Here is a 22,820-nt window from a genome sequence, read left to right as displayed (position 1 = left end):
CTTAAATGACACGTTTTCCATGTGGCTGCTTTCGTTGGTCTCCCTGCTACAAATTCTCCAGTGGTGCTAATATTTTCTAAATTAAATTATAACACTATCCAACTAATTAGATTGCCCAAGAATCTGAGGGTGGCCTAGGATAGAGTTTCTGCTTTTGCAGCAGCAGCTCCAGAAAAGTCCAGGCTTGATGAATCCTGATGTGTCATTTCAAATAAATGACTTCTGCAGTATTTTTTTTTCTTTTTTTTAATACCAAGTGAAGATCCAAACTGCAGTTTATTGTCACAAACGTCTTTTTTTTACAGTCAAGTAGAATGTTTTCCACCTGTCTTGGATCATTTATTTGCACATACGAACACACATTCACATGACGGTTGACAATACAAAAAGATTTATGCGAAAGATGCTGAAAAGCCACTTTCCAACGGAAAAAAAAGATGAAGAAAATATGTGCCCGAGTGAATGAGGTCTTGCGGGGGGTGACCGTGTCTGTGGACTTCTCCTCAGTGTGCAGATGAGCTGGCGTGGCCTTCAGAACCGCACGCGCACTCTCCATGAGTAGTTGGTGAGAACCTTGTCTTTTTTCTTCACGATGCAGGTGTACGTGCCTTCGTTGATGGCGTTGGCCACTATGGTGATGTGGTCGTCTTTCAAGGAGATGTAGTTGGGGTGCGAGTACTCCAGCAGCTCCCCGTCCTTGTACCAGCTGAGAACAGAAAGAGTGGACGTGTCGTTGAAAGCCCTTTGGAGCCAGGGAAGCTCGTAACGGAGCCTTAAGAGAGACACTCACTATACTTTGCCTTTCTTTGACGCTATTTTCTTTCCACATCGAAAAGTCAGCTTTTTGCCCTCGATGACCAGCTTGTGTTTGGTCCTCGGGGCAGCCGGTGTGGGCGCTACAGTGGGAAAAGGGAATTCTGAAAATGATTGAAAGGAACGTTTTTAGACAGTGTTCTCAATTAAGAACAGCAAAGATGAATTCTTTAAAATTATTTGAAAACAAAAGAAAGGATAAGTACGTTGGTGCCTCTGCACGTTTGATTGTCTAGTCATGTGTCCAGCTTGTACTTTTCCTTTTGATAACTCCTTGTGATGCTATCTAATATATAATGTTATATATATATATATATATATATATATAACATTAATTACACATTATGTTGTGCATTGTATCAGTTCCTATGGAGTGCTGCAGGACTGAGTCGTAAGACTCACAAATAATGAGTTAGAATTGTTCTTATCTCTATCCCTCATATTGATATCAGGCTTTTGACATTTCTCATCCACATGCAAGTCATCAAAATTGTTTTTCCAGTACAGATCATTGGGTGCTTGTAATTTGACACCAGCTTCACACCCTTGCTGGCTGCTGCAAGGCCCAGAACAGCGTATTAAAACAAGCTCATCACATTTATCCAAATGAACCTCACAGCGGTTTAATGCTTGAGTTTTCTCCTCAAGTGAAGTACTAACCTCAATATTCAGCAGGCTGCCCACATTTGATACGAGCATTACAAACAAGTTAAGAGATTTGGAGATTTTATTTGATGCAGCCTCTAGCACAGCGAACAGCTCGCTGACCTGCCGCCATAATATTTATCAATATGTCTTATCAATAAAATCCTTCCCATCTGTTCCTTGACAAACACAACAGGCAAGTTTGTGATCAACTCAAAGTCTCCCTAAGAAACAGTCATTCTCGTTAATGCCACAAAAATCCAAATTGACCTTGTGTGTCTCTAACCCTCAAGCCACAGTCTGAAATTCCAGCGGTTTGGAGTCACTCAGGAATTTTCCACAGCCGTACAACGTCTCCCAATCAACAATGAGGAACAGATTACGGCGAGCCAGGAATCGTATCCTCTTGCCTCTTTCCACGCTGTCCCTTGTTGCTGACAAAAATCTGAGAGAGCCACAACAATCTGTGGGGCTGCAATGGCTAAGAAGAGCCATTTCCTGTTATGCAAGAATAGATATCAACACCAGAGCGTCCAGCAGTGGGCCTGAAGAGGTTTGAGCTGTCAGTTTGTTGATATGTCATTGTTGATGTAATCTATCCTATTTATATATATATATATATATATATATATATATATATATATATATATATATATATATATATATATATATATATATGTATATATGTATATACATTGGCTGGCCTGCATCTGTATTCTATGGATTGAAAAATTATTTTTTGCCATCATGAGGATCCCACTCTCCTGCAGCAATCAACATGCAAACTTCTCCAGTGGCATGTGTAATCCCTCTTCAAATCAGATGGTTGAAAACCTCCATCGCAGCCCTGTACGGCTGGACCTGTTGGCTCCCGTTGCTCCATTGGCAAACGGTTCACAGCAGCTCCTTGTGCTGCTCAATTGAGAGAAAACCTTTTTTTTTTTCTTTTTTTCTTTTTTCTTTCCTTGGATTGCTTCTGCTGCTGCTGTGCTGCCGTGTCTTACCGTAACAGAAATCACAGCTGGAGGGGCAGTGCTTCTGCATCAGCTTGCGCTTGCTGTCGCAATAGCCTTTCCGAGCCCAGGCTGGACAGATAAATAACCGGTCCAAACATCCTGGAAGACCGGAGGAGGAGGAGGAGGAGGAGGAGGAGGAGGAGGAGGAGGATCAGACAGCAGCAGCCTCTCAGTGAGCAGCAAAAGAATTTGGATCCTCGATCTGCTTTTTGTTCCAATGAAAATGACTCACCATAATACATGCTAATGATGACTCATGAGTAGTTTATACAGTATTCATTAATGCCACGTTGGCTTTCAGTGTCACCCATCAAAGACTTACACTGTGGTCTACTTGCTTCTGACCCAAAAATGCATCACAGTTTGTTTTGTTTTTTTTCACTGCTGGATGGAGATGTAATAATTCTAATGCTGGGATCAGACCACTTGATATTTCTACTCTGGAGATGGCCACTTTGTAAGATCAAGTCCTCAATATAAACCTCAAATTCCTACAGGAACGACGGACTACACTTTGGACTGCGACCACTAACAGCTTGCCATCTTTCATCATATGCATAGTTGATCAGGAACCAGGAGTTTGTGGATCAACTGCTTGGATGTTCCTCCACAAGACACCGACATCATTCTCTTTCACTTCATGTCCAATGATAAAACCATGGAATTAGTTGTTGGGGTTTTCTAAAGAAAACTCCTGGTTCTCTTTCCGTCAGAATACCCAAAAGCATTCCAGATTGAACTGTTGTCTGCCACTCTGTAATCCATGTTCATTTCTTGTTCCAGACACCTCATATTTATCCGGTTGGACCACCACCCTCATCATGTAGTCTGATCCCAGAAGGACACCAAGGCCTTGACAAGACTTTTGGAAAAATTGCAAAATGTCATCAAGACCTAATTAATCCAAGTCCAAAGCGCTCTTGTCAAAAAACCAACTGGATTATTATTAACGTTCTGCGAAGAGGCTGAAAGGCATTCAGATTGTGAACGTACCGTAGAGACGGTGCAAACCCCACACCTCATCCTGTGTGATTAGCTTACGCCCTGTCAGGGTTGCGTTCAGGTGCATTATAGCTTTGGAGTCCATGGAGTGCATGAGTCCCAGGACGTGGCCTATCTCGTGTGTAGCTACGTGGACGAGATCGGTCAGCCAAACTCCTGCAACAGAGGTACCGTTGGTTATTTTTTCTCTCTCGTCGCTGAGGGAGGACTTTCAGCTTTCACTGCATCCATCACCTTATGGATTCAATTTGACAAGTTTCGCAAACATGACAAACACGCATGCCTTTTTTCCAGCTGAAGCGCATGTTTCCCAGAATCCAGTATTCATGGTCATCAAAGTGGATCTCTCCGGTTGGAGGGAAGAAGGCGTGAGCCAATTCTCCCGTTATGCCGTCGAAACAATGGTGCAAGTAGGACTGCAAGCAGTCTGTGTGGTTGACTGAGTAAAAGCCTGCCAAAACAGAGAGAAAGAGAGATACCTCAGAGCCGAGAAGGGAAGCCCTCACTCCATTATTTCTGCTCTGCGTCGACTGCAGCAGCGAGATGATGAATTGCTAAAGACAGAACTTTTTCCTGAGAGTTAACCCCCAAAGGATGACAACTATTCCTCTCTCTGTAACCAGGAATTAATGCAAGACCTTGGAGTTCGAACCCCAAAGCGATGGATAAAACACAATTTACACTGGTTCACCATGGGCTGATATGTATGGAAGTTGTTAAGCATTCATTTCTTTTCAGTTAGTATAATGAATCATGCTGGATATAAGCTGGGTTAATGTAGTCGCGGCATGTGATTTAATGAGCTTGGAGGCAAAGACTTTTCGGCGATGACAGGAGGGGGAGAGGTAAAGACAGAGCAGAGGTCTGGAGCCCAGAGCCTTCGAACATCTGTTCGCGGAGCGACGCTGCCACATGCACGGTACCCACCGATCTTAATGTCCGCCTCTTCGTCAGCTGGCACCTCCCTGAAGCTGAACGGCGAGACGTCGCTCCACATGCCAAAAGCCTTGGCAATGCCTCGACGAGTGTCACTGGCATTTATCAAGTTTGTAGGAAAGGAGAGCAACCTGCTCGGACAAAACAGCATTATGCAGTTAATACTGGTCTCTGTGCACATTCCTCTACAGCAGAAACATCTGCCAAAGACACAATGGCTACTGTTCAGACACACCAAAAAATTCCCACAAGCACTACAAGTCCAGCTCTACTACTGACACTCGATATTCCCCGATATATCAGCTCGGGTTGGGTTTGATACTGACACTTCCGATAAAGCTCATTCAAAAACAGGTTGGCACCAACTATTTTACTGAGTCAAGAACAGTTCATACGATTAATCATTTTTGTCTTCTGTCCAGTAAAATGTGTTGGGGCTCCAAAAACCGAACGACAGAAGCTCTCTGCCTCAATCTAATCTTCCCATAAAGGACTTTATAGGATCATTTTACAGCTCCAGCTAGAATAAAGTCACTGGAGCTTCTCCAAACAGTTAGTGTAGCGCAGGCCAAATTTTGTGAAGCCAAGCAACTGAGAAATCCCTTATGTGCCCTTTAATTTTCCTCCTTGACAAATGACAGTGCGGACTTGTGCGGTGATCACACGAAGACTCGTACCAACTTTTGGTTGGACTTTCTTCTTCTTCTTTTTTTTTTTAATCTCGGCAGACAATTTTGAATGAGCATCCTGCATGAGATGAGAATATACAGCAAGCTCGTCAATGATTCTATTGAAGTGCAGCAAACCCACATCAACAGCTGGATCGTAAGACTGCATTCAATGTCTGCAAAGACCTGCTTCGTCTGCGCCTGTGTGTTTGTTTGTTCCAAAACCAACAATCGATCTCTTCCACTCCAGCTTTTAATCTTTGCTCCACAGTTTTCTTTCGCCGTCATCTTTCACCCTTCTAATTTTCTACCAGAGGCACTTGGTCATTATGTTGTAAAGAGGAGAGACTGCAAGTAAATACTTGTATGTTAGCTTGAACTTGTCCCATTTGAGTTGCTCCGGTGTGAGGGTGTAGCGCTTGTTCCTGGAGAGGTGGAGCACTTGTGTCCGGGCCTCTTTGCGAATCCCAATGAGCAGCGCAGTGGTTTGAGCTTCTTCCTTGGACAAAGAAAAACCTTTTAATGAATCACCTCAAACTGTAGAGTGAAGTCATATGCTTGATGCACACCCGCGCCACACTGAGATAGACTTAGTAACAAAACCTTAGCAGTTATTTGTGTTCCGCATGTGGAAATTATAGATTTTATTTTTGAACAGCAAAACCATCTCCACTTAAGGAGCAGCTGTAGAAATGTACTCCAGCCAGTATGATGACTTTTACAGACACATTGTGACTGATATTTCTTTAGGAGGAAGAAACTTTACTTCTCACAATGAAACCTGAGTTGTGTACAATTTGCATTTTAGTTTCCATTTTAGTTGTGGTTCACCTGCTGATTGTTAAATGACGATTTACCTTTGATAATCCTTCATCGTGATGTCTTTCAGTGAGAAAACAGGTCAACAAAAACTGACTTTTTTGTTGTCGTCGGTCGGAGAGTTTCTTTATTTTTCTGTTACGTTTAATGCAGTTCTCAGGAGGCAAACATTGAAACTGCTGCAGGTACACACACCTTTGAGTCATTACAACAAGTATGACCTGCATATTGTGTCAACCCAGATCAATTTTTAGTTGCTGTCACTCCCATAGATAACAAATTATGTGTTATAATAGATTCATGCATGGATTTTTCTTTTCCTGGTTACTCCTGTTTCCTCTCACTGTCCAAAAAGCATGTACTTGAGATTAATTGAGGAAGGCTAAGTGTTCGAGTTAGAGTTTATTGTCATGGACTTGTGACCTGTCCAGGTTGTACCCAGCCTGGGATCAGCCCCAGCACTCTGAACCGGATGAGACTGTGGAAGTTAGATTAGAGACAAAACACACCTTTTGCTCCGTGAGTTACGTTAAGCTGATCTATTGCTTTACTTGTGAACAAGGATACAAACATTTGGGCTCACAGCTTTTCAATTGACTCTGGAATGTTTAGGCGTTGAAATGAGTCAACACACATTGAATACAAATGCTCACAAAGCTTTTCCTTGTTGTTACTTTGCACTTCAAAACTATCGGGAATGAATCCAGTGCATTGGGATGTAAGATGTGAAGGGATGAGTAGGCTCTGCTGGTGAGACTCAGTTTGCAGAAAGGGTAAAATCTTCACTATGTCTCAAAGTAAGTGCTTGCTGAAGCATCCAAGATGCAGCGTTGAGACTGTCCTTCAGGGATCTGAGGTGTCGCCAAGAGGAGGCTGCGAGCCCGGTTTACTCACCTGCAGCTGGGCAGGTCTGTTTAAGTGTGAAACTAGGCAAGAGTGTCAACTTCTTGTCTGAGTATTTTTTTTTCTATGTCTGCAGGAAGATTTTAAGAGAATTATAGGGCACAGCACCTTCATAATTTACAATTTACGTCCTCCATATGGTGGCATTATTCTCCCCAGACACAGGTGTGGTCATCCGGAACAAAACACTAAGACGTTGCGCTGACTGAAAATGTGAAAAAGCCCTGAATCATTGCTTACTTTTACAATCACATCAAACTCTGCCTTAAGAAATCCCTCAGCTTTTTTTATATATATTTTTCTGACTGGGAAGAACTGAGTAAGATGGTGAGCAAATATCAAAGCCGCTTCCTTCATTCTGGATTCTACACCCTATCCTCTGGTTCCTGTTCCTGCTTCACCCGCACAAGACAAATAGATGCAGTACTTCCTTCATTTCCTTCCCAAAATATTGAAACGGGCCGGCAGACAGTCCCACGTCCCCGCTGAACCCGACGATGCCGGCTGCTTTCACATTAGAAATAATGCCCCTGTATTGGATCCCCCGAAGAGATGATCGCTTCATACAGTAGTTGCCTTCCTGGCCTCGGCTGACACACTGAAATCACGTGTTCGAGTGACTTATGAGGTGTTTAATGCATTGAGCTCAGCACAGTTCTTTCTGTGTCACGTCTTGTTAAAGTCGCCGCAAATCTAATCTCGCCACTTCGGCTCAAATTAAGATGAAGCGCAAACCGCGGGAGCTGAAACCACCCCTCTGAACCCAACCCCGACGGCAGCAGGGAATGCTGATGCAGAGGGCAAACCGTCTGAGGGCAAACCTCAGAGGATCCTGGAATGAATCTGGAAGAGTTTACCATCAGTTCCAGAAACCCCTAAACCAGGGATTATGGCATTCATCCTTAGGCAAAGAAACATTTATGGGTCGAATAAACAATGACTATTTTCAGCGTGTAACTCAAACTTTTGAACTTTTCTTGGCTTTTTTTTCCCCTCAACCGTCTGCAGCTGATGAGGTCAAACGCTTTCAATACGCTGTCTACTGTCAGAACTGATACAAAACAGTGTTTTAATTATTTTATATGGGAGCGTAGACGTGCTTTGTAAGACTTGACTTCACATTATTCTGTAATGCAAAGCAATGCAGCTTATACATTTTCTCTGGTAGTTCACAAGAAGCTTATCTAACCCAGTTATGTAATCCCATACTAGCAGGCTTCTGGATTGACACATAATGAGAGTGTGTGGCGAAAGGAAATGATAGAGCGCTTTCCCTGGAGCTTCATATCAGAGTGGGTGGATGGCACTGATTGAAATAGGAACACATCCATCACTTTCACTTAGCATATTACAGTGCAAAGATCCACTCCTTTCCCTTTGGGGTTATACAGTACTTATAACCACATCTAAACTGAACAGGTATCCGGTTAAATCTGATACCTGTAAGACCGTCTCTGAGCTACTACAGCTGATAACGTCCAACTAATTTGAAGTCTGGAGAAAATAGAGGTGTGACAGACTGAAAATGTATGAAAGATGAATCCTCTATTTGGTGGCAACTGATATGCTCTATTATCTGTTGTTTTTTAAGCACATTATCAAGGTGTAATGTTCATTGTCAGGTGTTTTTTTTTTTTATTGTATCATTTGCAGCTAAAAACTTCATTGAGATCAGAATCTCAGAGCTTCTCTTTTACCACTTAAATATTGATTGGCCACAACATGAGCACCCCAATGAATAATGTCAATCATTGTGTAAAGTTATACACAATACAATAGATCAAATCTGTGATTTTCTTTTAACAATACTTCTGTATGTTTTTCATTGTGAGAAAAATAGTAATCAAAGTTACACTCTGGGATGATTGGTAATATTAAAATGCCTCCCGGCCTTGTTAGGTGGCACTTAAAGCTGCTTAGGATTCTGTTAAATAGCTCACAAAACCCCGCTGCAGAAGCAGATGTTGGGGAGAACAATGCAACCAACCAGAAGAGAGTAAAGAAGTCATATTCACCCTCTTTACAAAGAGAAAGAATGATTATAGCCAAAAGAAAAGCAATAAATACATACACTTAATTGTCTGAATATTAAAATGGCAGCCTCTGTGTTGATAACTTTGGATGCTCTCAAGTTTTCTCCTCTGTGCTAGATCAAGGCTCAATAAATTCGTGTTTTTTTTTTTAACTTCCTAAACAGTCAGTGATTGTTAAAAAAAAAAAAAAAAAAGATGTGATTTCTAAATTATGCACACAAAATATATTTCTAAAACAAAAATCTGTAATAGTTAAAAAATGTAAAAGCATCCCATCCTTAGCCCCCCTGACAAGCAGTAAGTATAGTGGACAGTCATGTGGTGATCACAGCATACCTCTAACCTCCAGGAGGGAAACGCTGTGGTTTGTTGCATCCCTGCGAACAGAAGGTTGAGGAGCGCAGCAGCCAGCAGAGGAGCGCAGCCCCGCGCTCCACCGCGTGAACTTCCAGGAGTCTGACAGCACACCATGGCTGCGATATCACACCTCCGGGAGAGGGGAGGACAAAAAAAAAAAAAAATACAAACAATCCCACAGCGCTGAGACTATTTCACCATCTATGCCCGGGGGTACTACTTCTTGGCCATTGCGCGTGGTCAGTCACAAGCCGGGGAGCGTCGGTGTTGCGGCGGCGCAGTGAGTCCAGCGGGCTGCGCACCGGGCAGTGAACGCAGCGCGGCGCAGAACTTGCAGGAGTCTCTGATCCGCTCGGTCGGCTTCTCTTCCGCGCAGTGCGCCTGCCAGCGGGCTGGTTTCACATTACCGGAGCAGGGGCAGGGGGTCAGTGTCGAGACGAACTAATGAAAACCAAACGCCGCCGCACTGTCCGTCAGAAGCACTTGTTGCAGAGGCGGGTTTAAAGCGGAATCAGATGCTTTATTTTGAACCTGCTTTCCAAAAGTTTACGCAACACTGCAGAGAAGAAGAAGGGGGGTGGGAGGTTTTGTCTTCTTCTCCTGTGGCACGCACAGAGTATTTCATAGCAGGAAAAGAAAGGGCCTTATTAACTCGTAGTGTGGTGGTTTTACGTTTTTATAACTTTTACACTTTAAAAAAACATGACTGGGATCCCATATATTAAGTATTTTTAATGTCTAAAGTCTCATATGTGTTATATGGGCGTGATCAGGTAGAAGTCTGCTCTGTCTACCATGTGCTGACCTCTCCAGCGTGTGCTCTCCCTTCACCATGGATGGATTGATGGATGGTTTCAGCTCACAACATCAAAGGTTGGAGTCTGGCCTCTATGGAGTTATGCTTATGTACTCCAGTATTTTCCCACATGAATGGTTCCGTGGTTTTACTGTAGGCATGTGTGTGATTGTCTGTCTGTGTTTGCTCTTTAAAGAACGAGTGACCAGACCCGACTGTACCCTGCCTTTGACCTTTCAGCTGCAGCCCAAGAGTCTATACAGACAATGGATGTACAGATAGAAGTGCCAAGTTGCATTCATCTGTGTTATCATAGGTAACTTTCTGCTATTTCCTCAAAGGAAAACAGGACAGCCAATAAATATTGTAGTAAGTACACACACTTCCACAACCTGCAAGTTGTGTTTTTCAACAAGGAAATATATAGAACCTGGGGACCAGTATTGTGACAACTGATGCATTATGGCCAGTTTTATTGTTGTTGTTTAGTAGAAGTGGTGGTCTGATGTGCAGAATATTGTTGTGTCAAAAGTAAGGCACAACCCTCACACAGTCCGAAAACATGCATGTGAGATTAATTTATTCAGATGCCTTTATTGTGGTGACCCTAAATTGCCCCCAAGTATGAATGTATCTACAAATAAATTGCCCCTTGTGGGACAAATAAAGGTGTCTGAATCTGAATCTGAAAAATGTGAGCAGGTATGGATGAGTGGATGCTCAAACTACTGTAGGCCATGAAACAATTTATTATGATTTGTACATTTCAATCTGTAATAATTGTAATTTGTTTTCTTATTCCTCACTTCAATCTCTGGGATTTCTTCTTCTTCTTCTTCTTCTTCTTCTTCTTCTTCTTCTTCTTCTTCTTCTTCTTCTTCTTCTTCTTCTTCTTCTTCTTCTTCTTCTTCTTCTCATTATTATTATTATTATTATTATTATTATTATTATTGACCTCTGTTTCATAACAGGAGCTTTCGTGAGGAACAAATAAGGCGGAACCAATGTTCGTCGCCGTGGTTTCTTCCTCCCCTGCTCGCTGTGACGCTCCGGGCGGAGGAAATGGCGCCCGTCAGGTCCAGCGGTATTCACCATCCACTCGTTTACCCTCCAAGTTGACACGTAAGCTTTATGTCTGCCTCTGGCTCGGTGGGCCCAGTGAGCTCAGAAGTATGTTTCGTGGCGGGGAGCGGCCCGGTTCGTGTGGGAACGTGAAGCCTCGCGGCAGGTAGGACACCTTTGCTCCCCTCTGTCCACCGCACACTGCGTTAGCTCGGCGGCTAGCTGGTTAGCGCTAATCCCATAATCTCAGGAGTTGTTTCCTTCTCTCTGTTTGCTCTGCAGTTATTTTTCCCGATGTGGCAGGAGTATTTGTGTCCTCTAAATCTAGCCCCATTCTAGTTAGAGAGTGTCTAGTTTTGAAAGGAATGCCGCATGTAGGGAGATTAATTTAAGTCATGTTGACTGAAATTACAGAGTTCTAATGTAGCGTTTCTCCAAGGACTCAGCTTCCCGTTTGTAGCAGCACGGGTTTCCATACAGTGTGTGTCGTACCTCGAACTAAGTTTCTTGTAATATAGTTGACTTAAAGTGGTATATTTGGGGTTTGGAAATGGCTTTAATCATAAGAGTAAAGTGTGTGTCTGTGTGTGTGTGTTAAAGTAGGAAAAGATTAATATAAAGGACAACTGCAGGTGTCGTGAATATTAAAATTGAACCTCAACATTCAGCAGGAGACTTTTAATGTTGAGACTACTATCCCCATTTCCGGCCTGTTGAAAACACACAAGCAAAGAATTTCGCTCTTTTAACTGATATAGAAATAGAGTTAAAGCAATACGTTCAGCCACACAGTGTGGCGGTATTTTGTTGGCATGTCTTTTTAATAGGGTCGCAGTTGTCAATAGTTGTACACTGCATTATGAAATGCATTTTTACAAAAGAAGTCACCAAGTGTGACACTGTTTTGTGTTCATGGAAGGCTGAGAAATGTCCTCAATATTAAAAAAACAGAATGTAAACAAATCTCAGTTCAAAATTCTGTTAACTAAGAACCCAGAGATACTTTAAACTGGATAGGTGACGAACAACTGTTAAACTTGTGCCACCTGGTAAAAGTGTCCCACAAATGTGTTCCATTAAAGGAGGCAAAGGAGAGGGTGGTGTGAAGGTAGATACTCAGTCGTGGAGGCCCTTGAAGGAAACGGCCCAAAGATGCCCCGAAACACTGGGTTAAAGGGAGCAGCACCTGTAATTTCATTATACATCACATATACTTTCAATTCATTTATTTATATTTTGCATTTTTAAACATTGATGCTTGCGGAGGAAAATGAGTCTGTAGTTTTCAACTGAGAGCAATTGTCTCTCAGATGGGTTTTATTTTAATACAAAAAGTGGTGTGTATGTAAATTTTTCAAACTTTGCTGTCGGCGCCTGCTTTGTAATGTTGCCGTTATGTTTCGCCTCTGCAGGAACGCCCGTCGTTAACATTTTGGAGCATCGCTTGGTGCAGGAGACCCCCCCCCCCCCCCGGCAGAGGAATGGCCAAAGAGCACAAACCGAGCAGGGCGGAGACATTTGTGCTGCCCGGGTCGAATGGTCACAATGGCCAACAGTGGCAGACTGGTGTGAGTAACTCTGTGCAGAGCCACCCTGCCGGCGCCAACCGCGCGTCCAGGATGGCGCGCGTCGCCTCCGACGTCAGACACAAGTGCGCGGCCTACGTGCTGGCGCTGCGGCCGTGGAGCTTCAGCGCCTCGCTCACGCCGGTGGCCCTGGGCAGCGCCTTGGCGTACAAACTGGACGGCTCCGTGGACCTGGTGGTCCTGCTGGTGTGCGCCGTCGCTGTGCTCGTGGTCCACGGGGCGGGGAACCTGGTCAACACGTACTACGACTTCTCCAAAGGGATCGACCACAAGAAGAGCGACGACAGGACTCTGGTGGACGAGATTCTCGCGCCGCAGGACGTCGTGATGTTCGGAGCTTTGTTATACTCGCTGGGGTGCCTGTGTGCCACGCTGCTCTACTTCTTGTCGACGCTCAGACTGGAGCACCTCGCCCTTATTTACTTTGGCGGACTCTCCAGCTCTTTTTTATACACGGGAGGTGAGTAGAGTATTGCCTTGAAATCTCTTGGGATCGTTGCCTCACTTTGTTATCAGCGGGGGACACGGTTACCGTTACACAATGACGCTGCCGCAGACAAACATTGCACGTGGGGCAGTCGAGAAGCAACAAAAGAACCTTGCGTGATCCAGGGAAGCTGAACAAAGTTCATTTGCAGCTGCTACTTATGGTGATTTGATCAATTTCATGTTAAGGAAATGGATTAATGTACTAAAAAAGTTCGTTTTGATATGTAAAGTTGAAGGATTCACTTTCAAGCTCTGAAAGGCTTTTGAAATGAAGATGAAACAAATGTAAGAAAATCTGCATTGTGGGATGAATCCCAGCCAGACTGAGCAGTCCTCCATTTAGTGTGATTTGGATGAATCGGTCCTTTGATTCGACGTGTTCTTTTGCCCTCAAATGACACTGCTGTGTGAAATATCTGCTCGAGCTGCCCAGTGTATACTTTCCATCATGCTCTTCTCTTCCTGTAGTGTTTTTCCTTTGGATAGAATATTCACTCTGAATAAAAAATTTGAATGTGTTGCTCAGTCAAACAAAACCTTCGATTGATCTTGATTTGCATATGTTGGAAGAGCGGCGGCTCTAGAAAACACTCGTCAGTGATTCACTGTTGTTTTTAGTTGGTCAAAGATCACTCGGTCAAATTCTCTCTCTTTTTTTTTTTTTTCCTTCTCATTTCCCCCAGGCATCGGCCTCAAGTACGTGGCCCTCGGCGATGTCGTCATCCTCATAACCTTCGGCCCCCTGGCGGTCATGTTTGCCCACGCAGTGCAGGTGGGCTACCTCTCCGTGCTGCCGCTGGTCTACGCCGTCCCGCTGGCCCTCAACACCGAGGCCATCCTCCACAGCAACAACACCAGAGACATGGACTCTGACAAGCAAGCAGGCATCGTCACGCTGGCGATCCTCGTTGGCCCCACGCTTTCCTACGTCCTCTACAACCTGCTGCTCTTCGTCCCCTACGTGCTCTTCTGCATCCTCGCCACCCGCTACACCATCAGCATGGCGCTGCCCCTGCTCACGTTGCCCATGGCCTTCCCGCTGGAGAAGCAGTTCCGCAGCCGGTGCTACGCCAAGATCCCCCAGAAGACGGCCAAGCTCAACCTGCTGATGGGACTTTTTTACGTGTTCGGGATTATTCTGGCGCCCTCCGGCAGCTTGCCTCTACTGTAGTCCAGCAGCTTTGATATTTCAAATGTACTCGTTTTAATACCAACTAGTTTATGTATTTGTACAAAGCTATCTGGAGACTCCTGCCGGCTTTAATTTATTGTTTAATTTATAAGTTGAAGAGATTTCAGTTTAAGTTCCTCTCTGCAACACTGAAGACATGATCGTGTTTCTTTTTCAGTATTACACCTGCTTCAACGTGTCAGTAAAACACGGAAGCGCTGGCGTCATCTATTCAGAGCGAGGCAACAAAGTCATGGACTCGTTGATTTGTAACTCTTCAAGACGCAGCGCACAACACCTAAAATCATCAGTTAACCGTTATTCTCCTTGCACTCTTTGTATGGTACATACTTTGTATTTGTTTTTCTTTTTGGAGAGCCAGAATAGTATTTCATTGGGTTGTAATAAAACTTGCTGATACAGGCGAGCCGTGTGTTTTAGTCCTCTATTGAAACGAAGAGCATTTCAATGAAACGACTCCACCTGTAGAAAGATTTGAATTGCATGTTTACTGGCAACCGTGTTGAAATGAGTTTCAGGCAGTGGAATAGAATTTCAAACTCCTATTGATCGACAATGTCTGATGTGAAAATGTAAATCAAAAAGTGTTCATCGGGCGGGTTTTTGTTCTGCAGAGCGTATTTTGGCACACTGTGACAGAAGAGGTTTCTTCTGTGTTTCTGTGATCACTCCACTGTGCATCCTTCAAGAAAACAGAGGGAATATACCGTAACCTTTAACTGTCACCTCAAGCTTCACGCATATGGTAACATTGACAACCTTTCTCACAGCCTTCAGTGTGCGTTGCATGCCAGCAGGGGGCAGCATAGAACCATGCGCAGACAGCTGTCGACGTGATGAGGGTAAATGCCTGCAGAGCCACATGCTGTGTACCAACTCAACTGTTGAGGGAAGCCTTTGTACTGGTTGTTTTGTATTTAATCAGTAACGTAAGACCATTATGTTTCCATGTTGTATCATCTTATGCCCCATATTACAAGATTTTTATATTGTATTTTTGATTTTTTCCCCCCCTCAACATAGATATTTAAAATTGCCCACATTTTGTTCCCAAAAATACTTTTTTAAAGATGATTTGACGAGCTGTGTGGTGATGTAATGGCATCTCCTGTGCGCTGCAATCAGCTCATGCGCTCCAAGTCAAAATAAGCCGTGTGACATCTAAATTTTTACATTTTTGGAGTTTTTAATGAAAAACATTCCTGAGCTTTGCTTTATCATCTAACCTGTGGGTTGTTTGATCCCTGATGTCCACCTGTCGCCCTCAGACATGTCCAGCTCATGAACAGATCACCACATGCATTCTAGTTTGTTTCAATAAATAAAAAGCAACGATGCTTTTTGTTTCCCATTGCACAATCCTGCAGACTGTAACTGTACACTCATATTTTATATCTTATTACGTCTGTTATCCTCAAATGAAGTGTAGCCATTGTGTCTATGGGGACGTCACCTGTCTGCAGCACTTATTTGCACATTTTTATTGCACTAACATAATTCAAGTATCAGAGAAATAATTCAAATTATTATAATTCATTTTATAATTGCACGGAAAATTAATATGCAGCAAAATACAGGTCCTGTCATATGCACCAGAATAATGATTTCACATTCAGGGGAATAAACAACCTCCATAAACACTGAGTCACTTCATTTCAGTTGCCCTATGAGAGAGCAGCAGAGAATTGAAAATGCCCTTCAACATAATTCCACCTTGCTCAACATCATGGCAAATTACAGTCCCAGAATAAACATGAAGATGTATTAAAGTCACTGTGGCGAACACAAAACAAACAAATTCCCGGATTTATGGGAGCAGGTTGTACTGGATCCAATAAAGCTATAATGTCACGATGAGGCGATCGTTGGTTCCAGCCTGTGGACTGGGCCTCTCTTCGTGGAGTTTCCATGTTCTCCCTGTCTGTGTGTCTGGGTTTTCTCCAAGTACTGGGATGCATGCAGACTTCATTGGCCGCTGTGTCTCAGCTTTTGTCCAGTGATGGGACCGATGACCCATCCAGTCTGTATGTAACGTGTGTCTAGTGTGAGTCCAGTGTATTTCAGTGTTTACCTAATGTGTGTCCAGCCTGTATCCAGTGTGTACCTAATGTGTGTCCAGTCTATATCCAGTGTGTCCAGTATGTATCTAATGTGTGTCCAGTCTATATCCAGTGTGTCCAGTATGTATCTAATGTGTGTCCAGCCTATATCCAGTGTGTGTCCAGTGTGTATCCTGTTTGCATACAATGTATGCAAGTGTGTATCAGATGTGTCCACTGTGTATCTAGTGTGTGTCCAGGATGTATCCTGTGTGTACCTAATGAGTGTTCAGTGTGTATCCAGTGTGTGTCCTGACTTCACTCATGCACAGCTGAGATTGTAAGGACAGCTGGTGTAACTGATAGAGTGGATAGAGTGAATAGATATCAAACATAATACAACTCCAGTGAAATTAAATTCAAAATGAATTAAAATTTCTAAATGTATGCTTTTCCCCTCCCCGGCTAAATGTACGTTCCGCCGTAATGCACCCTTCAAATCCAACATTTTGATTTTTTTGGGGGTGAGCGTTATTTATTTATGTATTTTTTCCTATTGGTTACATTACGAGGAGCACGTGAAGGCAGCATCGGCAGTGACGCAATGCATGGGCGTGTTGTCATGGCTGTGTGCAGCAAACCCCCCTGCCACTATAGTAAACACTTATTTGTCCTAAAACACGCCATGTCAGCGTCGGTAGCGGACAGCAACATGGGATTCTATTTCACCGCCAAGTGATCGTTCTTGTCGCAGGTCCGGTGAGTAGCTGCAGCCCGACAGAGGCTCATTTACCCCCTCCTCCTCCTCCTCCTCCTCCTCCTCCCTGCACCCCCTCCCCTCTCCTCCCCCTCCCGTGGCAGTTGAGGTGGTCCAAACGTGAGTTAGCTAGCTAGCGTCACCCGCTTTGACAAGCCTAGCTAGTACTACGCACAATCCCTCCATCCTTATAGAGACAAGCGCACGTCCCTTCGCGATTTTGGGACTAAACACTTGACTTGAACGGGGTGATCTGTTTTTAAAATGTGATTCACGCCGCGGCGTGCCGCTTTCCGCGGCGGTGGGAGACCGAGAGGCGCAGCTCGCTGTCATGTTGTGTTAGAAATAATATATTATGGTGGGCGACAGGAAGCTGGTCAAACTTACTGTGGACGTGTGGTGTTTTGTTTAGTTTGGGTTTTTTTTTGTGTGTCTTTTTTAAAGCACAATATTTCACAAATAGGTGAACATTCTTTGAATTCTTATGTATTGCCTGTTTTAGTGAAGTGATCCAGCCAGTTCCTCTGAACGTCTCCCCCTCCCCATACTGTCAAAGTGGACGTATAACACAAGCGTCGAGAACCTCTTGACTGTGGTTTTTTGGTGTGGCTGTAAATCGTCGCCACATGTGAGAACGCGGAGTTATTCCTACGTGCAGAGAGCACGATTACCTCCTGCTGTCTGGGCTCGGGGGGGGGGGGGTGGAGTGTCGTCCACTGCATCTGTCAACATTGGACCAGCTGTAAGTTTTGTCTTGGATTGTGGATGGATGGATGGAAGGAAGGAGCACAGATCCGTCTCATCAGAGATGGGTTCACCTCCCCCTAAGTCGGTGTGTCATTGGCTGGAGGGACATGTGCCGGGGCCGTGTCATTACTCCAGTGAGACCTGACCCTCTCCAGCTGTCATCTCTCTGGTCAGTTGTTGATAATGAAGCAGGGCTCAGCTGCAGCTGCCAGGCACTGGAGCTGCTACTTGCTGTGAGCCACACCTACGTCAGAGCAAAGTTTCAGTCATCTGTGCTCCGTGTGTCTTTTTTTTTTTTTTTTTTCCCCTTATCGTCTCCACAAATCTATAGTACAGTCATGAGGCTTGAAATATTTTCTGACTTGCATCACAGAAATGACTGTCGGCACAGATAAATGGAGCTGAACGGTTGATGCGATTGGTAAGACATGGGGAAGATGTTGTGTGGAAATACTCAAGGTAAGACATTTTAGATGAACTTTTGAAAAAAAAAATTCACCACTTCTTTGTTGTTGGTAATGTAATGGCAGTCTTGAGTGAAGTGAGCATTTAATAGTGATTACTTTATGAACTGTGTTTCATGCCGCCTCATGATTCTTGATCTACGTATGTGTCGAACCCTGAGGGATTTCACATTGCCTTTTAGGTGTGCTGTTTTTTATATTTTGTAATTTATTTCTGGCTGACAGCCTGCTGTGATTGTGACAGATTCCGTGGATTGATACCGTCGATTTCGTGCCAGAAGTACAGCTGTTCTTGGTGTGGGAAATGTCTCCAAGTCCTTCAGAGTGATCAAACCGACCATACCATTAACAAACGGATTCTATTTCTTTAGGTCAACCCAGCCCCAGAGTTTCGGAGGGTGACGATTACCCTAATGCGGTTGATGTAATACCCGCGCACACCTTTCGTCTTTGTCTGACTCCTAATTTGGGACAAGCTTTCCTTGGGAAACCCTGTGAGCAGTGGTTGACTTTTAACAACACAGCTCCCAGATCACAGAGGCAAATAAAGGTGGCTATTCTCGGAGTCTGAGATCACAGTTTTCTTCCGGCGAATGATGGATCGCTCCCCCCTGGGTGTTGGAGTGAATCGAAAATAAGTTCCTCTTCCAGGAGAAGAAATGTCCACATGTATGTTCTTCTTCACTTATGAGGGGTAAACTGGTTGAATGAAACTGATTTAAACATTAGGGCAGCCTCCTCAAATCAGATGGCCACGAGTTTGTTTGGGGAGCGACTGAAAGAAAAGGGATTGCTTTCCTCTTCTTGTGGCCTGTGCTCACTCTTACAGACAGGATAAGACATCTGGAGGAACCTGGAGGGACAGCTGCTCCTCATTTGTGTCCAAAGCAGCCAATTTAAGCAGTGTGGTCATCTGATCAGGCCAGCGGTGTCTCCCAATTTAGGTTTTTTCGGGGCACGTCCTGCCGGCATGAGACCCCTCGTTTAGACCTCGAACATTTTATATCATCTGGTCTGGGAACACTTCCAAATCCCTCAGTAGGAGCTGGGTAAATCTGGGCAGGGAGATGTCTTAACTACTTGCTTTGCTTGTTTGCCACTGTGACCTGTTGCAATAGTAATGCCGGGCCACACCAAACTGGCCTGAAGGTTTTTGTTTTTTCCTGACATATCCAGAATTTGCATTTGTCCAATTATGGCTAACTGCATTCCTAATCTGGATCTTTATTTATAATAGCAGGAGAGACCACAATGATCACATTCACCAAAAGAAGAGACACAAAGCTTTAAAAAAAACAACAACCTGCAGAGACAAGTTAAAGAGAGGACGATTTAGAAATACATTCAGGATAAATAAAAAAGATAAAGAAAATCTTTTTAAGAAAATAATTGCAATGTTGAAAATTCTTCAACACACTAATTTGAAAAAAAAAAAAGAACTACCAGTACATTTTTAAGAAGTTGACGTGTCAGGAACACAATGCATGTCAAAACCATTATCGGACAAATGTCCATATTTGGGAAATCGAGGAGTTCTTTATGTTTTCTTTTCAATGAATGATAAATAGTTTCAGGTTTATCTTAGAAATTTCTAAACTATGTTTGAACACAGAAACCTGCTGCAAGTGACACTATCCATTTTTCTACATATGCCAAAATACGTTGCGTAAGCCATATTTGGTATGTTTCTTTTTTTTTGTCATTTGGAAAGATTGTATTGTAGAGCCATTGTATGCAATAACGTATCGGCAGTCTTTAATATGGGTAAATCCTGTTGATGTTAAAATGTCCAAGTAACACGCAATATCTCCAACTATACAGAAAACACATTTCCCCTTCCTCCTTACAAGGCCGGCACATTTCAATTATATTCTCGACACGTTTCATTAGGTCTCAACTGATTCTTGACTCTTAACTTTATTCTCAACAATCTATCACGGATATACAGCAAAAGGGTCTTCTGAGCCGACATTGTCTTTCTAACGTGGCATGTAGACGTGACACTAACTTCACTGTTTCCCTGACTGGATGCTCCCGGCTGGATCACAGGATTAAACCTGTGGCCTCCTCGGCCACAAGCCAGTCCTGTAATAGTTCCAAAGATGACAGTTTGAGTTGCTCTGCGTCCTGCTGACAGAGTCAACATCTGAAAGGGATCCTGGTTGACTTTGTGGGAGTGAATGTCATTGAAACAAGAGAATTGTTGACGCTCATGGCAGCAGTTTTGGGAGAAGTGAAGAGGCAAGAATCCTGTGAAGTTGGTAATGTTCTTATTTGTTTTTGTTTATGTGCTGGTTGGTTGGGCGGTTTTATTTCTTGTATATGATGATAAAACCTGACACTTGTGCATTGAACTTCTCATATATTGATTTTGTAAATTTGACAAGTAGATATACAATTTTCTAGCAATTATAATGCCCCTCACCCCTCAAAACATACAGCAGTATAAAGACATACAAGAAACAATTGTTTGAGATGAAAAGACAGTGATGTGACGCATACCTATAAACATTAAAACTAAAATTTAAACAAACACGAGGCAAAATCAAATACACTTTAAGTATTTACCATGGAGTACATCACTGTCAGCCACTAGACACTTTGGAAAAAAATTAAACTATATTATAGATAACAAAACTATTACAATAAAAGAATATGGAATAATACAAATGGTTAAACATATAATTAACTACATTTCAGCTCTGGACATACAAGATCTTGAAATATAGTTCTCTCGTTATGGATTGTAATCTGCATTACTTCAGACTTCCATTGTATCTATAATATTTACATTTGTAAACCTCTCATATATTGACATTTTGCCCTTTTGACTTGGAAAAGTGCCTGTCATTTTCTTACCGTGACACCATAGTTAATCACCATTTAGCAACGGACTCATTACAAACAAGTGTAGCAGCCTTTTCTGCAAATACAGTGAGAAAGATGTGGTTTTTAGACATTTTTAAAGCTGTAAGCCATGAAATCTAAGGGAGTTTTCGTTAGTTTGACACATTTTTTTTGGCATTATTGTGAATAAATGTCACACAACAGTGACTTTTTAAAAACCTTCGTGACAATGAAAGAGCTGGGGTAAAAATGGACCCTTCAAACATATATATTTCCAAAGGTCCAGAACACTTTATGTTAGTAATATTTGTGTAGCTGGAGCAATAAGCATGACTCACGCAAGGAACACAATGGGAATTGAATCTATGGTTTGATTTTGCAGTCCGGACTTTGTTTGCTGTCTTTTTAGTTTCTATAGAGGTTCTAAATAAAGGACAAATCTCTGTAGGGATTATTATTCCACAGTGTAGGCTTGGCGTTTTGTCTTCTAATCTGTATCTCAATAGTTGTTGTTGTTTTTTCAGCCTCGAGACTGACGTCTGATGACATGTTTTAGTGTCGGTGCTTGTTGAGAAGAAGAGCTGCATGAATGCCTCCCTTGATACACTGCAGACTTAACGTGTCTGTGACACGGGACAGCAGCAGCTTTGTTTACAAGTGGGAGAGAGGGTTGTAATAAACTTCATTATAAGCCTGTTGTCTGAACCACTTCCTAAACCCTCATCCATTCATTGGCTACTCGTGTCATGGCAATACCAGCTGCACGGTACCGTGGGTGCGTGTGTGCCGTGCGTGTGTGCATCATCAGCAGAATGCCGTTTTGGCTGCTTTTTCTTTCCAACCGTATTGTCGATGCCTCCCACAGCTGTGGCCACATTTAAAAGAATGGTCAGAGGCGAGAAAAGCATTGGAAATCGCACCGATTTCTGTTCGTGTTTGCGAACCTCACTGGCAGAGGTTTCATTAAAAAATATATAAAATAAACAGTTTGCGACTGAATATGAGGACTGTGGCAGGTGCCCATTCATCAAAATCACCTTCAACCCCCCCCCCCATGAGAAATCATCCCCCACCCAAAATAAAAATAAAATCAGACCCTCCCCCTGAATAGTATGCCCCTCCCCCTCCTTCCCCCGCTGTCCTCTACTGCTTGTCTGCTCATTGGCAGTGGAGCGAATGGTGTCCCCACGGGCTGTGAGAGAGGCTGTGCATCCTCATGCAGAGTCTGATGCGCATGTGTTTCTCTGTACTGGTCTGTAAACACAGCGTGTCGGCTCCACACGCGTGTTGCTGATGCTTATTCATTCCCAGTCATGGAATACAGCGTCAGAGGAAACCTGCACGGAGCGAAGCCCGTCGGCCTGTTTTCACACGAGAGCCGGGGAACGTCGAGCTGAATGCAGCGCTCGTCGGGCAGCCGCTCGCCCCGGCCATCCTCCTCCCTCTCTTTCACCTCCTCCTCCTCCACCTCCACGGTGATAATCCTTGCTGACACAACGCACAAAGGACTAAATGCTGGCTGCATCTTCCAGCAGCGAGGCTCCCTCCTCTCCCTTCCTCCGCGCTGATCCTCTCCAGTCAGCCACGTTTGTGTGTGCAGCCGGATGCTGCTTCCGTAAGACGGCGCTCAACTATATATCACAGTTCTG

General features: G+C 43.6%; 3 protein-coding genes across 4 annotated transcripts in view; 2 read left to right on the top strand and 1 right to left on the bottom strand.

The window, feature by feature from the left end:
- Positions 1–340: 340 nt before the first annotated feature.
- Positions 341–9,548, bottom strand: mmp23ba (matrix metallopeptidase 23ba). The gene is made up of 8 exons (XM_080496266.1): positions 9,172–9,548; positions 5,443–5,579; positions 4,404–4,543; positions 3,754–3,927; positions 3,468–3,632; positions 2,463–2,573; positions 791–917; positions 341–706 (listed from the first exon to the last, which is right to left on the bottom strand). The coding sequence occupies exons 1-8, from the start codon at positions 9,304–9,306 to the stop codon at positions 532–534; spliced, it is 1,164 nt and encodes a 387-aa protein (XP_080352392.1). The 5' UTR covers positions 9,307–9,548; the 3' UTR covers positions 341–531.
- Positions 9,549–11,052: 1,504 nt separating this feature from the next.
- ubiad1 (UbiA prenyltransferase domain containing 1) lies at positions 11,053–14,672 on the top strand. Its single transcript, XM_080497379.1, has 3 exons — positions 11,053–11,216; positions 12,463–13,096; positions 13,809–14,672. Exons 2-3 carry the CDS (start codon positions 12,532–12,534, stop codon positions 14,294–14,296), a joined length of 1,053 nt encoding a protein of 350 aa, XP_080353505.1. The 5' UTR covers positions 11,053–11,216; positions 12,463–12,531; the 3' UTR covers positions 14,297–14,672.
- A 2,357-nt stretch (positions 14,673–17,029) lies between these two features.
- Positions 17,030–22,820, top strand: part of mib2 (MIB E3 ubiquitin protein ligase 2) — a 44,742-nt gene continuing 38,951 nt past the window's right edge. The window contains exon 1 of one of the 2 annotated variants that reach the window (XM_080496237.1): positions 17,030–17,115. Coding sequence is in view for 1 of the 2 variants with exons in the window: in XM_080496236.1 (XP_080352362.1) it covers positions 18,289–18,319 (31 nt within the window). In the remaining variant the exon portion in view is untranslated. Of the gene's footprint in view, positions 17,116–18,081; positions 18,320–22,820 lie in introns of those variants that run through there. The other variant, XM_080496236.1, reaches the window with a different exon arrangement.

The sequence above is a fragment of the Blennius ocellaris genome, assembly GCF_963422515.1.
Source record: "Blennius ocellaris genome assembly, chromosome: 5".
Lineage (NCBI taxonomy): Eukaryota > Metazoa > Chordata > Actinopteri > Blenniiformes > Blenniidae > Blennius > Blennius ocellaris.
The sequence above is the reverse complement of the archived record's forward strand: the minus strand, read 5'-3'. Positions and strand labels throughout refer to the sequence as shown.